This window comes from Athene noctua, chromosome 3 (genome assembly GCF_965140245.1).
Source record: "Athene noctua chromosome 3, bAthNoc1.hap1.1, whole genome shotgun sequence".
In the NCBI taxonomy this organism is placed as follows: Eukaryota; Metazoa; Chordata; class Aves; order Strigiformes; family Strigidae; genus Athene; species Athene noctua.
This window is the reverse complement of record NC_134039.1, coordinates 17,875,602-17,893,640: the sequence shown is the minus strand read 5'-3', so window position 1 is coordinate 17,893,640 and position 18,039 is coordinate 17,875,602. Positions and strand designations below refer to the sequence as shown.

General features: G+C 45.4%; 1 protein-coding gene across 3 annotated transcripts in view; it reads left to right on the top strand.

Annotated features, from left to right (window-relative positions):
- The window catches only part of CACNA2D4 (calcium voltage-gated channel auxiliary subunit alpha2delta 4), a 131,634-nt gene that overhangs the window by 59,629 nt on the left and 53,966 nt on the right, over positions 1–18,039 (top strand). For 2 of the 3 annotated variants that reach the window (XM_074902144.1, XM_074902145.1), the window contains 2 exons: positions 637–764; positions 3,983–4,063. In XM_074902144.1, coding sequence (XP_074758245.1) covers positions 637–764; positions 3,983–4,063 — 209 coding nt within the window. Of the gene's footprint in view, positions 1–636; positions 765–1,857; positions 1,874–3,979; positions 4,064–18,039 lie in introns of all 3 variants that reach the window. The other variant, XM_074902143.1, reaches the window with a different exon arrangement.

Below are 18,039 nucleotides of genomic sequence, written 5' to 3'. Positions count from 1 at the left end.
CTCCCTCCACAGGCACTAAGCCCCAGAGCCCTCAGGCAACCGCAGCAGCCTCAGCTCTGCCGCCGGCTGGGCCCTGCAGGCCCGCGGCCTCCCCCTGCCCGCCCTCAGGGCGGCCGGCGGCGCCGCTGAGGGCCTCGGCCGGGGCAACAGCGGCACCTGGCGGGCGGCCGGCGGAGGCGCTGGCCCCGGTGCGGCGGGGAGCGGGGCGGGGCGGGGGCGCAGCCGCCGCCGGGCCCCCTGGGCGCTGACGGGAAATGGCGGCAGTTGTGCCGCGGACGAGGTCTGGCAGTCAGCAGCTCAGCCTGGCCCGGCCCGGCCCGGCCCCTCCCCTCCCCCGGAGGTCGGTCGCTGACCCGCGCCTGCCGGGGGGTGTGAGGCACAGCTCCGTGCTTCGGTAGTGAGGGAGACCTCGCAAACGGCCCCGGAGTCCCCGCGGTGAGAGGTGCACCGTGAGGGCCCTAGCGCTGGCAAGTTTCGGTGCCCCGGGGGTCCCCGGGCTCCGTCTGCCGCAGGGGAAGCCCCAGGTGATGAGGTGCCCGTGATGCGCCCAGCCCCAGGGCTCCCACTGCGTTGCCCCGAGGAGGGAGGGCTGTCGCTCCTCCACACCAAGGCTGCCCCTGAGTTTTCTCCCGGCAGGATATTCCTGACACAGAAGGACAAAGAAAGTATCTTCACCATGGACCACTTCCCTCTGTGGTACCGCCGGGCGGCCGAGCATCCCCCCGGGAGCTTCATCTACAGCATTGTCTCAGAAGACGATTCAGGTAATCCCAGGCTGAATTCACACAGAGCTGAGGAGAAGGGAAGAGAAAGCTTTTCACATCTTGCATCCCATGCCATCCTTGTCCTCATTTATCACTGCCTCCCACCTAGTGGAAGTGCTAAGAGCTGGCCTCTTGGTCTTATCTTCGCACTGGCATAGAGACAGAGGGGATACAGCCAAGGTACTGGACACAGCAGAAAGACAAACCTACAAGCTGTGGGGAAGGCAGTAAGAGCTGCATAACATGAGGTTTCAGAGGAGGTGAAGGATACATGGAAATGCAGGGTCTGGGAAGACCAAAGGATTTAGGGAAGCCGGGACATGGGTGATCACATTGTGCTTGTGAGGCCGGAGAACACATGAACCATGAGATGGGGAAGGTGTCACAGAAGCAATTAGACAGGTATATGTGACCAGACCTGGGAGGGAACATCATCAGGAGAACTGGATGAAAGTAGCAGCGAAGACTGATGTGGTGTCATCTTTTTCCATCACCGCTTCCCATGAGAGGAGAGGATGGGTTTGTTATAGAAGATAGTGGAGAAAAAGGGAGGGTTTTTCCATGGCTTGCTCTTCATGAGGGTGTCTCATTGGTCCCCCATCCAGTCATACTACTATGGCAACTCTTGCCCAGCTAAGGAGCTCAAACATGAGAAGTAAGCAAGGAGTGGCTTTTCAGCCTCATGCTTAGGGTGTCTGTTCCTATGAGTTCACAGGGCCAGCCAGGACCTACTCAAAGGCAGGAAGAGAGCAGAAGAGCCTAGAAAGAAACAATCAAAACAAAATACTCATGTGAGACTCCTCCACAGAAGGCAGAAATCCCCTCTGTGCTCCTTCCTGGCCTCTAGCACTCCATCTCTGTCACAGAGCTCAGCACTTTAGCTGTTAAAGCTTTTTGTGGTGCAGTGGTGGGAGGCTGGTGGGTGGGAAAGCAAGTAGCAAAGAAGAGAAAATCAGACTGGGAGGCAAGAGATGAACCAGGATGTAAAGGGAGAGGGATGGAAAGAGAAAATACTTGAAACCTTCCACAAAAGCCTCTCTCTGCCCAGCACTTGTACATCTCACTTAAAAGGCAAGTGTGGGAAGAGGAGGAGGCATGGCAGGAGGGACCTTTTACTGCCCTGCATGCCATGGCATTTGCTCTTTGGAATAGTGCATGGATTAGAAAACCAGGCAGTGACACCCTGTGGGGCTTCCTAGAGCAGCCATTACGCAGGCCCTAGTAGTCACTCCTGGCTAAACATTGCGGCTATGGCTTGATATGGCTTTCATGGAAGTTACAGGTATTTTTGCATGGATAAAGACAGAAGACAAACAGCTGCCACTGTTTTTTGTATTATGTGGCTGTTGGTCAGAAAATTCAATCAAGCCTAGGACCCCATTCACCTGGAAACCCTACAGGACCGTTGTAAGAAGTAGTAGCTGGCCCTGAAGACCTAACTGTAAGGGAGATTATTAGTCTCTTTAGAGATGAGTAGCTGGGTTTAGAGGGACTGTGATCCATGAGATCACACACTATGAATGTGAAGAGCCAGGAAATAATACTTGGCGCTTCTGAGACACAGTGCTTCACTGTCAGAACAGAGTCCAGGCCCTTAACCTTGACATCTGATGAAGCCGAGGTGCCCCACCTTTTGGCCAGAACAGATCACCCTGATAATTACATGCTGAAGTCCCTCTTTCCTGCTTTTCACGTGACTCAGTACATGGCCACCCTGTGATAAGGGTTTTTTGTGGCAGGTGTACTTCTCACCACGTAAGAAGGAAGAGCCCAAAGACTCTGTTGGAGAGGAAACCAGCATGGAAAGGCTGCAGATTATCAGAATAATTTATCCAGGGCTTCTCCTTCTAGTGTCCAAAAGTCCCAAAGAGAAGAAAACAGCAGTGAAGGATCTGCAAGTCAAGTAGAACTGTTCTTGTAGCTCAGATCTCTCCTGTGATGGGTGTTTGGGTTTTTTGCTTTGTCGTCTTTTTGTCTTTTTTTTTTTTTTCTAGCGTTGCTAAGTGTTTTTTGCTTATTTGTCCCATCCTAAGGAGAGCAAGAAATCTGGGGTTCACCATAAAGGCAGGCTTAGTCTCAAGTCATTTTAGCATAGATTGTCTGGGTATTTGTTTCACAAGGTCTTTGCTATTTTTGACATCCTTGAGCAAGTTAATCTGGCTTCAGTCCAAAAAAAGTGAGAGAGAGACTCCAGGCTAAACTGTGGTAGACACAGAATCATGTTCAGGACACACTGGGTACCAACAAGAATGATGGAGGCAGAAATGGAGAGCAGTAACGAATGCTGGGGCTCTTGGAAAGGAAAGAATCCGTGACCCATCTGTCTGAGGAAGACATTTCTATACAGCATGCAAGGACAGAATCACTTGCAGGCTAGATCGATCATGCTGACCTTCAAACTGTCCCCTGGCAGTTCCAAAGGAGGTCCCTCAGCTGAAGCTAACCTAATCACTTCAAAAAAAATACAGAAATGGAATTGGTCACATGGACAATTGCAGGCTGAAACAACTGCACTAACAAAGAGAGGGGAGGTGGAGTTCAGTTGCTTAAACCTATCCAGCCATGCTATTTTAAATGCCCAGTGGGAGCTAAGAGATCTGCACAGGGCTGACAGATGTGACATAGGACCTACAGGACGTTAAAGCAGCAGCTAAAGGATAATCGGGAGACCCTGGGGCATAACAGAGTTTAGGCAGCAAAGTCCCAAGAAGACTTCTGTTTCTAAAATGGCGCGCACCCTGGAGGTATCTGGAAGCACTGCGTCTGTCTCTCCAGTTTATAGTGCTGGCCTGGCTTGGGTAACAGAGCTAGGTGTAAGCCTGGCCTTTTCTGTGCAAGAGCCAGTGTTAGAATTGCCTGTCCTGCTTCTCCTTTGTCTACAGAGTTTAGCTGGTGCATGAAGCAGAGCAGCTTTCTCGCCTAAGAGAAGCTCTATATGCCTAGAATTGAGGAGGCCAGTCCTTTAAATTTTATGCTGAGGATGCTTCTTTTATCATAGGGCATTATCTAGAAGAAAAAACAAAAACAAAAACAAAACCAAACTATTCATAGCCCCTTAGGTTGCTTATATATCTTGAAAGATACAGTCTCTCTTTCAGGGTTGGGACATATGTACACACTGGCCTGGACAGGGAAGAGTGTGAGCAGACTGCTCCCACTTCATTTTACTCCTCTCTGGCAGTAAGCTAACCAAGCCTGCTGTATTTGTGTCTTGACAGAGGGAGGTGGCCTACCAAAAGTGGTGACAGTAAGCACAGCTGTGGCTGTGGCTGTGGATGGGAAGATGGGCATTGCTGCAGGTAGGACATTCTGGTTTTTCTTTTTATCTTGAATGAAATGGTTTCATCTTGTATTGAGAGTGGGAGCTGAGACCTATTAGCTTGTCATTCAAGGGAAATGACAGGAGCCACAATAGCTTGTGATGTTGAAAACCAGGCTAAACAGAGAATATTAGAACAGGTACTGAATGGCTGATAGGCTTTTGAAAGGGAAACTGACTGAATGGAAGCTTCCCATCTTCAAGGCTGGTAAATTAATGGATTGAGACTCTTTCTCTGGAGCAGGAGCAGGTTGAGAAGTTCCTGCAAGTTCTGAACTGATTGCAGGAGGCACTTCTGGTTTTGTAAGAACGTTCATGCATTGCCATTGTTATCTCAGCTGAAAAATAACTTTTGCTGATGGAATGGGCTTGCTGCTAGATTTCCAACTCAGACAAAAACATTTGCAAACTTACCTTTGTATCTGAGCTTTAAACCCGTTTTGGGAGACCTTCATTAGTCTATTTTTGGAAAATTTGTATAGCTCATTATTTCTAACAGAACCCCAAAGCTTTTGAAGCGTTACCATTTTCTGCAGCAATTCCTTCAGCCTTTACGGAAATACAGTAAACTCAGAAGTGAAACAGCAGCCATTTAACGAATGCAACATTTGTCAATAATGCTGGCATCATATCCAACTTAAACACTCTGTGTTGGAGTATTGGGGTAAGAGATGATGTAGCTCAGCAGAATTTTGTTTAGACCTTGAAACATTGACTAAGGGAAGAGGTTGACAGAACAGGTAATGGAGTAATTATCACCTGAGACATGCTGAGATGCAAAGCTGCTTGTGAAAGAATGGTTGGTGTTAATGGAGTCCTGTATTCCTTCCTGGTGGAAGGAATGACTGAGTAGGATAGATACCAAACAACTTTGTTGTAAGAGTATCCAGTAGAGAGAAGGCCATATAGCAGATACCTTCAGATCAGAGAGGATTGCTTTTGCCTAGGCTGGGTAGAAAAAAGTGAATTATCTTCAATATTACTCATCAGTAAAACTATGGCAGTTTAACTTCATCTGATGAAGCATTCTTTAATTTCCAGGCTTTCACTAAGTTCCAGCTGAGAGTAGTACTCTTCTAAGTATCACCTGGGCAGTGAGAACGTACTTAGAAGCTGGAGGGGTGTTATGAAATAGCACTTTTCACTACTATACCACCATTTCAAGCCCAAAGCCAGAAAATTATTATGAAGTCTATCCTGTGAAATAGAGATAGTTTCAGTAAAGTTCATGTTAAATAGGTGCTTGGGTCATAGAAACTGCTCTCAAAACTGATACTAGCTGGCACTATTATGAATATACCGAACAGAATGAAATGGCACTGAAACTGTACCAAGGGTCTCTGTGCAGAACTGGAGCATTTTTCTAAGCATGAATTTGGAAGGAGAAAAAACATTTTTTTTTTAAAATATTGTTTTTCATGGTTCTTTTTCTTCCCTTTCCTGACCTGTGAGTTACTGCAGAGACACACAAGCAGTTCAGCTGGCACTCAGCATAAATACAGGAAGGAAACTTCTGGGTGGAAGAGCTGGAGCAAGAACAAGTGGCAGGAGGTTCTGCCCCTGACAGAACCATTTCTCTTCTGTTAGCAGCACTTTCCACAACCCATGTGGAGATTTCCACCCCCTCATTTATGCTGAACGCTGCATCGGCTGTCTGTGTGGACATGCTGTGAAGGGACAGGATTCTCTGCAGAGGAAAGAGGGTGGAGAAAGCAGTGGAAGACAGGGAAAGAAATCATGTTAGTAGCAATAAGGTAAAAATTCTGACATTTGTTGAAATGATACAGAACAAACCAGTATCCTCACTGGTAACCACAGAAGTTGAGACACAGAAATAAATTCTCAATTGCTTTTTTTCCTTAAAGGTACCACAGTCCCTTTCACTAGCACGCACGTTAAGTGACCTGATCACAAGCATCTTCTGCTTACTTCCACACAGCTGGGTGTTATTCATTCCCCATTTCTTACGCGTTCATGAAAACTACCCATATTTCATCCAAAGTATGGACTGCATGACAGCACTGGGGGAAATAGTTTCTTCCAAAGGGTCCAAAGTCTGTCAGGCTCCCAGCTGTAGCCCCTGTGGACTTCAGTGGGAGTGCAAGGGTTTGCCAAGTTATGTCACATCTGCTGGCTTGAGTGTAAGTTTACACCATGTTTTGGGCATTTTAGGGAGCAAAAAGGCATTATATCTCTATTATAATTTGCTTTGTTTCCAGTAGTGAGTATGTTTATTATCTGAATCTTTCATACCGTTTGTAATTTAAAAAACTCCAACAGGAAATAATTGTGGTCACACTACCTATTTGTTCTTGAGGATAGCAGCTCTGAGAAATAGGAAGTAGGTCTCTCCTCATCACCCCTCACAGTAATACATCACCCCTCACAGTAATACGATCATCCTGAGTGACTAGGACCTGATTCTGGAGGACTTTACCTCACAGCAGAGGCTGCAGCACAAATGATGTTGAGCAGTGCTGCAATACTATCCTGGGTACAGGAGAGAGGAGAAGGAAGGAGAGTGAGTAGAGACATAGAAAGAGGCAATCAAAGCAGAATGGGATGCAGATTGTTGTTATTGTAACTCTGATGGCATCAGCCCTCAGTGGGATTGATACTGGGTTCATTTAGAGGTAGGATACTACCAGAAGTTTGGTATGCAGCACTGGATCCCAGAAAGCCAAATATCTGGGTAGGCTTGTAGTTTCTGAATAAATGCAGTCCTAGTTCTGCAAAAGAGGAACAAATAGAGACTTTTTAAGTGCCCCTATAAAAGTGCAAGTGGTACAAACTGCCTTGTCATTCTGCCACTGATCGTTACTGTCACTTGTTTGACTTGAAGGTGCTTGGGGGTGATTTGTAAGCACTCTGAAATGTTCACTATGCATGCAGTGAAAAATTAAGCTCTAGGATTTACAGCCATGCCTGTGGGGAGGGAGTATTCCCTGTGCCCCTATGGGGAGGATCCCAGTGACAGGGAGCGTTGGGCCCCTTTTCTTCTGGCACCTGAATGGCAGTCCCCAGCCAAGGCAGAGAAAGGCAAACTGATAAAATCAAATGTGCAGGAAGATGACACAGGCCTGGATGCTGTCAGGGCATGAGGGATCAGTCAGCTGGGATTAGAGAGCAGCCAGGCTAGAGGGCTGAGAGCAGAGATGGAGGGGGAGTACAAGGTCTTCCTTCCTCCCATTTCAGTATGGCACTAGGGAATCCCAGAATGGGTTTTGGGCAGTCTGAGATGCTTATCTCACTGTTAGAGATGCTGTTCCACATAAGAACAGGTGGGTAAGTGGCTGAATTCAGAAGGAAAAGTGGTGTCCTCTGCCCTGCCCTACCCTCTCCCTTTTTCACCCACCTCTCCACTTTTCCAGTAGGCCAAGCCCCTGTAACGGGCATGCAAAGGGTTCAAGGTACCCACAAGTGTCTCAGAGGACATGGTGGAGCTAAGGCAGGGTCCATTTGTGTGAGCTGAGTTGGTGTGGCCTCTTTGGTGGGAGGCCACACAGGCAAACTTACCCCTGGCTTGGCTATACCTGTTTCTTCGAATTAATAATATCTACCTGCTATATTGTACTTTGGCACTTCAAAGCACTATGCAAACATTAAGTAATGCCTGGATGATTAATTATAATTAATTAGAAGGCAGCCATTCTCCTGGGATGTCAGTACGGTACTTTTCACGCACACTAACTTTGTTGGCAATGAAAAATAAGGAATTGTGATGGTACTCTCCCCAAGCCAAGTCCTGCCCCAGATAGCACTGTCATCTGCTCGCTCCCATGAGTCAGTAGTCTGGGGCTTTTTGGTCCTCAGGGGGTGCACAGCAGAAATCACATGTAGTTGCTGACAAAAGCTTTTAGTGATTTAAAGCCCCAGTGAAACTGCTGGAATATGTGCAGGAGTTTAGCTGTCTCTTTGGGCTGTGTATGACGTCTCTTTCGCTGCCTGACCTTCTCGCTGTTCAAGTTATGTAGTTATCAGTTGGCTGCCAGTCCCAACAGGGGCAGGTAGGCATTTTTTCCCATTAGGTTCTTTGCCGTGTTGTCATGTCTCAGGGATGGGAGACAGCCAATACCAACAAATCATGGGGCGTGCACAGGCTCTGTGGTGCCCAATAAAACAATTCCAAATGGGCACTTGAGAGATGCATGTTTATTTTATATGATACCTCGCTCCTCTGTTTATATTCAAAGCTACTGTTAGTTCTTACCTGCAGTGACTGGACCACAGTGAAATTATTATCCTACGACGATGATGGTATATACAGGTGTATTTGGGGAGAGTCCTAGGCAAGCTCAAAGAAAAGTGAGAAAAGAGAAATATTGTCTCTTTTACAGAGAGGGTTTTGGGACACTGAGTTATTAACGCCAGTATTTTCAGAAGAGCTTTGTAGTCACAGCAGGAGCAGATTTTCAAAAAGGCTTAGTTTTTTTTTCAAAAGTATTTGAAATCAATCAGTCTGAAAAATAGATAATGGGAAGTAATTTTGCCATTATACCACTGGTTAAAATGCGACCTCTATCAGCCTGATGGAAGCTCTTCATTTGAAAAGCGATTACAGGCCAGCTTGATGTCTCTCCATCCTCTTCCTTGGTCCCCAATTTTGGCTACCTGCTGTCTGTTACCAGCAAGCAAAGAGGGAAAGTGCAAGTGGCTTTTTCACCAGTTCTTTTGCTGTGGCATCTTTTCATACTAATCTACACACAATTCTGTATTTCCACAGTTTTGTTGCTAGGGTGGATAAAGCATTTCAACTCCTCTCTAGAAAGTGACAAGTTGCACCTGTAGAAGCTGCTAAAATGCATAGAAATAAGATACAATAGCATAAGCACCTTTTACATGGGAATAACTGCTTTCAAGCTGGAGAATTAAAATTATTTCACTAGACTGGGTTGGAAACCAGCATAATGTTACCCATACAAAACTTGAGAGCAGCTGTTCTCTTGAATGTGTTCTGACATATTCAGAAGGAATGCTGTCCCTCTTTTAATGCTGGAGGTTGTGCCAACACTGGCCTGGTGCAGGGACTTCTGTGAGCTCCTGAGGCATCACCTGGATGCCTTTATGGAAATCCCGGTCTCCCCTGCACCCAGAGGTGGCACAGGTAGAAAGAAGGAAAACTCAACTCCTTTTCAACTCTCACCTGCTACATCTGATTTCTTCCTGATGCCATTCCCTCCTGACAATTCCTGTAGTTTCCCAAACAGTTTCTCAGGCATCCCTTGGATCTGACAAGATGAGAGATATCTGAAGGGGCCGTGCTTTGGCACTCAGTCATAGAAAGTGTTAGGGGCACTCAGTAAGGCAGAAATGCTGATTGTTTTAGTACTAACAGCAGCCATGCCTTCTCGACCTCTCAGGACATCTGTCTGGAGGCCATTATCAGTCAGTATACATTTGACTGGCCTAAGGGTTGAGCCAATACCCCACAGGCCAGGATATCAACATTACACAATGCCACTGATGTGCCAAAATGAGTGTTTCTTGCATCCTTCGTCCATCCATATGCCTGCCTACCATCCATTGCATTCTACTTTACATACTGAGCCTTGAGGGAGAGACCTGTAAACAAAAAGGCTGCTTTTTAGGGTGTTTCTGGGGCAGACATAAGCTCTTCTAGGAGCCAGTCAAAAGTAAAGCGGTTGCCTTATTTTGCACTAGCCCTGATGTTATAAACTCTGCCTTTCACCAAGGTTTGGTATCAGTGCTAGGGCCACATGGTTCCCTGTTCAGAGCAGGTTATCTTCCAGCCAGGCCAGTGAACCAGGCAGAAAGAGCAAACATCTGCCTGCAAAAGGCTGTATAGATGTCTCCATGCATAGACAGTAACTGATGACAAGGTGGTCAATTATGTTTATTTTATCCTCAAAAGAATGCTACAAATATACATGTGAGACATCTTCCATAGCATTCTGCCTACCCTGGCTGGGCATCGCAATTTGGTTTTCTTCCAAGGTATCTGCTGTCTGCATAGGGTGTAAGATCTTCAGCACAGGGATTGTGCCTCCTCCCTCTGTGTGTGGACATTACTTGTTGCCTTGGGCATGAGCCCTTGCCTGAGGGAAAAGCAAAAACAATAGCCAATTCTCTAGAATAAACATTTCCTCGTAGCCTTGGCTGAGTGACAGAGTTTGTATGCTGCAGCACTTACCAGAAAAAAAACCCCAAAACATTAAGTGCAGCAGCCCATGTGGACATCACTTCACCCAGCACAGAACCCTCACTGTGCATGGGTGCCTGTGTCCAGACCCTGCCCGGATCCTGCTCTCACCAGCTGTTTCAGGGTATTTTCTCAATGGGACACCATAACAATTGTGAGCAATGGGATTCTCTTGTGGGGTCTGGTCAGGCATCTCTCTAGGACATTCCCAATCCTGTAGCCTGTTCCAGGCTGGAGCTCCAGCCCAGGAGCCCATTCTTGCCTGTGTGTAGCAGAAATCTTCTAGCCTAAGGTTATCCATCACTGCCACCTCTGTAGCTCCTCTGATTGCCATGGTTGTCACGCCTGAAGGGGAAAGAGCTCTTGACACTGGCTCAGGAGAGGCTTGCATATAGCTGGATTTTTTAGATTGGCACCCGGCGCCTTTGCCGTGTTCCCTTTGCTTGCAAATTATTTGATATCATTTTAATTCTCAACTGAATTAGAGCAGTGCACAGGTTGTCATGGCAACCATTTCCTTGTGCCTTTTGGTCTGACTCATTGCAGACAATTACTCTCGCGCTCCAGGATTCACAGATGTGATAGGAGAAGAATCATGTGCTGGGGTTTCAACTTTTTTCTGCTTTTAATTTCCTTGCCAGTCTTTCTTTTATTAACTCCTACCTAGCCAGCATCAACAGGGAGTCTCTGCCCAGGGCCACATGGGCCTGTGGGAGTGCATTACATGTAGAGTATCTGTAGATGCACAATGTGTGAGGGGTTTGTTCATACATGTGTGTATTTGCCTGCACAGTTTCTCTGCAGCACACTGTGTGGCTGTGATATCTGTCTGCATCTGTAACGGCGTGTGCACAGATGCATATACTCATAGAACAATTTGAATTTATTTCTGTCTGTGGTGAGGCTACATACTTTCATGTGTTTTCTGTGTATGCAGACAGGTACGTCTATGAGTAATCTCTGTGGATGTGGAAGTATACCCAGTGTGTAGAGTCTGTCAACATGCAATGAGTGTTCAGGGGGACTGACAAACTGTGAGGGTCATGAATGGGCCAGGACCTTCCATTCGGAGCTGTGTGAAGATCCACAGGCTGCCAAGCAAGTGGCTTTAACACCTCTGACCAAGCAGGGTGCAAACCTAAATCTTGTGTGATTGAAAGGCCAGTGCATCACCTCACTCTCATGTGTCTCCACAACAGCGCACATCTGTGCATCTAGAGTACATAGAGGAAAGCAGTATTGTCCATGCAATGTCCGTACCTTTAGCATAACTGATGTCATGACCTGTGTTAGGACCTACAGTTCAGCAGACGAGCAAAGTCATGCAAGAAGATGCTGAAAGGGATCACAAAAGCAGTCTGTAGATGTAGAAATGAAGGTGGTAAATATTGCAGCAGAGGAGGTTGTAGGAAATGTCTTGTAAGATGGTTTAACTTAAATTCAGACAAGGCACAAGCAGACAAGTTTTGCAGGGTGACAACCACAGAAAGTTAGCAAACCTGAGAACAGCTCCAGTGTACTCCTAAGATACATTCCTTTTCCCACCAAACTCAACCTGTTTCCTTCCTGAGTTCATCTTCTGCCCTACCTATCCATCTAGGGCACAAATGCCCCCATCATAAGGCTATGTAATGGGACTCCTACTGCCAGCTCTTTCCCCTCACAAAACATTTTTCTTCTCTTCCTTTCCTTCACTGGGATAGAGAAATCCCACTCATAGGACCATACAATAATTCTGGTTGGAAGGCACCTCAGGAAGTCTCTAGTCACCCTTTTGCTCAAAGCAGTCAGACCAGACCAGTTTGCTTAGAGCTTTATCACATTAACAGTCCCAGAAATATTTCTTGTTCCTCCCTAATGCTCTTACACGGCGGTCTTACCATCTGTACCATGCAGAGGCTGTACTGATAGACATTCTGTTTTTCTCTCCCTATTCTTGAGCTGTATGAGGACCATCAACAAATCTTCATGGCTCACCAGGGACTGTGGAAGTGCTGAATGCTGGATGGTTTTCAGTAGGTATGGGCCCGGTGTTAAGTGGTGAAGCACAGAGGGTGCGGGAGGAAAGGAAACAGTGGAAGGTAGTTGCCCTGTTTCTGCCTACTGGGGAGCTTGGCTGGGAGCCCTTGCCTGGAAACACTGGGAAGCATCAGGCTTTTCCAAGGCCACGGGGAGGCAGGGGAGAGATGATGTGTGTGCAGGAGATAGGCAAAATGTGGACTACGCTACTGCCTAGGGCGTGTGGAGGGGTGGTCTGCTGCTAGCTCTCGGCACTGCTTTCACAGGAAGCAGTGCAAAGTCTGGAGTATGGGGAGGGAGCAGTTCAGCTTTCAAGGATAATGTGGAGCCCACATTTCTGGGAGGAGACAGTAAATGGCAGTGGCTGATTCTGTTGTCCTCCATCTGTCTGCCACCACAGGCAACTGCTTAGGCTGCTTAAGCTGGCTCTGCGTAGAGCCTACGTGGAAGGAAAAAGAACAGACAGCAAAGAAAGCTGTGTCTTAGAGGTCAGAAAATGTAGGGATGAAGTGAGGATTGCTTACAAATCAAGCAGAGTTAGACCTTGCAAAGGAGATTAAAAACAAACATCAAAAGTTTCCTCAGCTATTTGAGAAAAAGAGAACACAAAGTGGGGCCACTTCTGGGCAGTAAGAGTGAAGTCAAGATCAAGGAGTCTATAGTCTGAGCCAAAACCAAAGAGGTCTCTGTACCCAAGTTATTGATAAGGGTAGCAATATTGTTCTTGGGGAAAGAAACAAGCTGACTGCTGGGAATAAGCAGCTCAAGCTGCTTAGAGCACTCACAGTACTGGGCCTGGGTGCTCTCTGGCCCCAGGAGAGCTTGCTATGTGTAAACACAGGCTTATAGCAAGGATATTTTTTTCAACTCTACCCGCAGTGGTGACTCCATGCAGGCTGGAAAAGTGAAAATTCAGGATTTAGGGTTAAGGAAGGGGGAAAAATAAGTTTGTCAGTTTCAGACCTGTAAGTGTGACCTCTGTAATGTTTGTACCACTTTAGAGGAGACCTTGAAGGGAAGTGTAATTATTACCAAGTGGTTAGGGGAAAAGAAAGTCAGGCAATATGAGTTTATTGACACGAGACCATACCAGGCTAACCCAATAGATTTATTTCAGATAATTGTTTTCCTGGAAAGCAAAAGAAATTTCAAAGGTCTCATCTCTGTATTTCAGTAAAGCACTTGATACAGTGTCATATAAGAAACAATTAGTTAAATTGGAGGAGATCAGGAAAGGCAGAGGAGTTGTGAGGAGCAGGGAGGTAGAAACCAGTCTGGGAAGCTGCAAGATCACCTATCAAAGTCTAGCGAAAGGTTACTTGTAGCACTCCCCCATGGTAAGCCATGTGATTGTGTTTGCTAACATTAACCTGAGACCCTGACTCAGAGAAAATGTCCTGATGATTCAACACTAGAAGGCATTGCTGGTACAGGGAAGGACCAGAATATTGTAGAGAAAGCCTTATTTGACCTTGGCAGGAGTACCAGAGACAGAATGAATTTCAGTAGTATGACAGACAAGGTATTATGCTTGAGAACTAATATTAGAAATCTTCTGTAAACTGGGAACTCTGTGAGATCTGGCAGAGAGCACAGTGAGCAGGACTAGAGGTAGCCCTTGTCTTCTGGGAACTGTTGGGCCCATTTTCCCAAGTGTCAGCGAAGATCCTCAGTGTAGTCTGTGTTGCCCTCGATGCCCACATAAAATTCAGGGAACCTTTGTTTTGTGGCAAGTTCTGTCCTGAGATCCTTGTTGAAAGGCAGCCAGGTAGACTCAGTGGTAAACATATCCTGAGAAAAATGATGAGAACTTCTGTGTTAGGTGATGGTAGGGTAATGGTGAGTGTTAGTGTGATGCAGTTGTGGACAAAGCAACCATTGTCCTAGAATGTACCTACAGAAGTGTTCCCAGTGGGGATGGGGATGCGTTGGTGTTCTTACCCAAAGTCCTCTTCTCTAGTCTGAGTTAAGGTTTTGGCCAAAGGAATACAGGCTGAGACAGGTACAGACAGGACAGAAAGATGATGAGAGGCAAGGGAAGCCTGACTTCATGAGAGGAGCCTGGGAGAATCCAGCTTGTTTAACCACATGCAACCAAGGCTGAAGCAGATAGGATTGCTGTAATAAATACACCTTGGAGGAAATGTTTAAACTAAAGCACATGGCTTGTATGAAGAGAGTGTAGTATAGATAGGCCATAGGGTGGAAAACTAGAAGAAGGCTTCTAGCCATTAGGGTAATGCAGCTTTAGCAAGAATCTGAGGTAAAAAGACAAATGGGTTTAAGAGCTTGAAAAGTCTATAAGAAGGTGGTGGTGCCTTGAATAGGAGATGAGACTCTGCTAGCCTGCAGTCCCTTTTTCATCACCAGGGAACAGCTGAAGTCCCTTGTCTCACCATACTACAGCACAATTACCAGCAAGCAAATGAGCCACGGGGCAGTCACTCAGGGCACTCTGCATTCACCACAGCACTCCCTTTGGGTACAAGGCTGGACCTTTTTACCATGTAATTCACACACTCCATGATTTTAGTAACAACAGAATAAAAATATGCTTTTTGTTGCAGCTGAAAGCCCCAGCACAGCACCTGGAAGGCCAGAAGTTAGGGTTGACCTAAACCCCTTTCTCAGCCTTTACAGCGTGGTGGTTTCTCTTGATTTGGGTTTTGCAAAGTAAAGTGAGCGGAGAAGCCCCTGCTTATGATAACAAGCCTTTAAAAAGCAGATGGGGATGTGGGGGCTGGAGTGTTTTGTGGCAGCTGAGAAGTGACAGCTGAGGAGATCAGAGAAGGGAGAATCTGAAAAGCAGCTGGTCAGAGGCACTTACTGAAAAGGGGATGATCAGTCACAAGAGAATGAAAATTGGGGGGGAGAGAGAAAGAATAACTGAGGAATCAAAGACATTTATGTCCAGTGAGAGAGATGTGAAAGATAACCATATGAGACCATGAGTGGATGAGAAAGTGGAGACTGCTAGAAGGGGACCATCAGTTTAAATAAAGGTCTAGCTTTTTATCTTGCCAGGAATTACATGAATCTGGAGATCCTTGTTTAAAATTCAGTGAATTTATACTACTATAAAGTGTTTATGAGTAGGATCAGAACCAGTTTCCCATAACTTGACTCCCACAAAATTACTTGCTAAGGTTTTGCCCTAGCATTTCCATGTGCCTCCATCTTTAAAGTAGGAACAATGTTCACACACCTTAGCAAGTGTGCTGTGAGATGTTGTTCACTGGGGAGAAGTAAGGAAAGGTGGTATTTATTATTGTATGGTAATAGTCAGGTAGTATCTACAATGCAGGGCACAGATTTTGATAGATGAAGAGTATACTTCTAAAAGGAGGAGGAAAAATTGGGAAGACTGCAACAGAAGGTTACAGTGTGGTTTCAGAGGTGAGGAAGTGCTTTACAGTGAAAGACTTAATGACCTCAATCTGCTTATTTTACCAAAAAGAAGATGGAGAGATTATTTGATTAGAGTATAAAGTACCTTCACAGGGAGACATGCTGGTTACTGAACATTTGTTTTTTAAGTCTAGGCGAGAAAAACATAACAAAAACCTGTGAAAGGAAACCTAACAGATTCAAATGAGATATTAAGCATAAATGCTAACATTGAGCATGAATAGTTATTGTAGTAAGGTACCGAGAGAAAAGGGGGTTTTTCATCTCTTGAGTGTTTTTGAAATCAAAGATAGATGCTTTTCTGGAAGATTCGCTGCATGTAAACACTCACTGTTGGACTTTCTACAGGAGAACTCTGTTTTCTGTTTCATAAGCTAAACAGATTGAGCTCTTTAAGCCTTTCACAGCAAGGCATTTTCTGCCACCCTCAAATGTTTGCGGTTCTTTTCCACACACTTTCCAAGTAGCATGCAATACGCAGAAGGTCAGACTGGATGATCTAAAGTCCTTTCTGGCCTTTATACTCCCTGAATCTCTGCCTCTGTGAATTCATTAATGTTTGCAAGCTCCCAGAGAGCTGCCAAAGGCAAGCACTATAGAAATGCAAAGCATCATTGTTACTCTGGATATTTCCCTTGAGCTTTATACAGAGCTGGTTGAATATATCAGTGTATCATATTTCTTCAAATGAAATACCTGCATTTGTTGCTTGTTCGGTGCCCTTTACAAGTTGATTTTCTGCAGCTGTTCTAACAAACAAGTTTATTTCCAATTTAGGGCACAGAAAAAGCAAATGTGAAGGGCCAAATCTCAACTTGGAGCCTGGAGCAAAGAGTGGCGTGTTGTTGTCCTGGCCCAGAAGCTCTATGCAAGGCAGAGTTATTCTTAGCATCATGCTTTGCTTTCTCCTTGGCTCCAGGTGCCCTGCATGTGGCCTCTGCCTGGCTGCAGCACAGTGCCACTGTGGGAAGGAGGGATCTAGTCTCTCTTTTGGTTGCTTTTCCCCCATCAACTAAAGGGAGAAAATCTGTGAGGATGCTGCCTTGTCCCGATATTTCCAGGGCTGCCACCAATGTGGAGAGCTCCCCAAAATAGCACAGGAAATCATTATTTGCTTACACTCCATTCTATAACCATACTCATTAGGGAATGCTTATTCTTTTGTCTGTATTGCATAGTATTCTCAGAAGGAAGGCTTTTTGGTCCTCAGAAATCTCATGCTAGGATTTGCACTTACCTAATCAGAGGATAGAAGCTGACCCTCTGACCTGTGCTTCTGAAGTGCTAGCAAACGCTGTTCAAGCCAGCACAGCAAGCTGCTGCTGAACAAGATACTGAGGAGGAATTCTATTTTGTATATTTTCCCTGTATTATATATGCGTAATTACATGTTTAAATATATGGTGTTATATGTATGCATGAGTAGATAAGTGTGCAGGGCAAATACATTTGCCAATATCAAATAATCAAATGATAATCAAATTATAATAATCAAATTACAGAAAATCACAGCCTACTCCCAGATAATTCATGAATTGAAAAAAGCCTAGAGTCATCAGATGAGTGTGTTGGCTTTGCTTTTTTTTTTCTGCTCTACATTTCTGGTATTATATGTACTGCTTAGTATCTGTGTGCGCTCCCCTACCTACATGGCAAAATTAGATTAAACTATGTGTCATAGACACCATACTGTTAAACAATAATGGTGATTCTCCTGCGGCACATACCTTTTCAGCAGAACAGGTGCCTCAGCTGTTATCGGATTAAGAGTATCTGGGTTCTGCTCCCAGTTTCTCTCTGAAGATCAAACTGAGTATAAAATGGTAGCCAAGTAGTGTGAGTATGGTGGCACAAGGGCTTACGTGTGGCAGAGTTTAACATCTTTTGTGGTTTCACATGCATCAGGATGAACTTTTTCTCACAGAAAGAGTATGTGATGAATTGTGTATGCTTAGCACTGAAAGTGAAGAAGTGGGGAATTTAAACTTCTGAGCTGTGTGTGATAGGCCTAGCCAGTGAACAGCTGGTGGAGAGACTCTTTTAGCTATAGGGGTAACAGCTTGTGTACTTGGGGGTACAGTAGGTTTAGATAACAATTTCCATTCATTTCAAAATAACCTTGCTCAGGAGGGTCAGGAATCTAGAGATAGAGGAACCCATAGCTCCCTATTTGTTACTGTAAGTTTTATTGAACATTATGCTCTAATTAAAAAAAAAAAAAAAAAAAAAAAGGCAGCTTTTGGAATCAAATTTGACCTGAATATAACTCCATTTGCTTCTGCGTTCTTACACTAGGGATTAATTTGGCCCTTTCTACTTTTATGTAATGAGCTGATTGCCACAGTATCTTATCCTTGTTACACAATCGC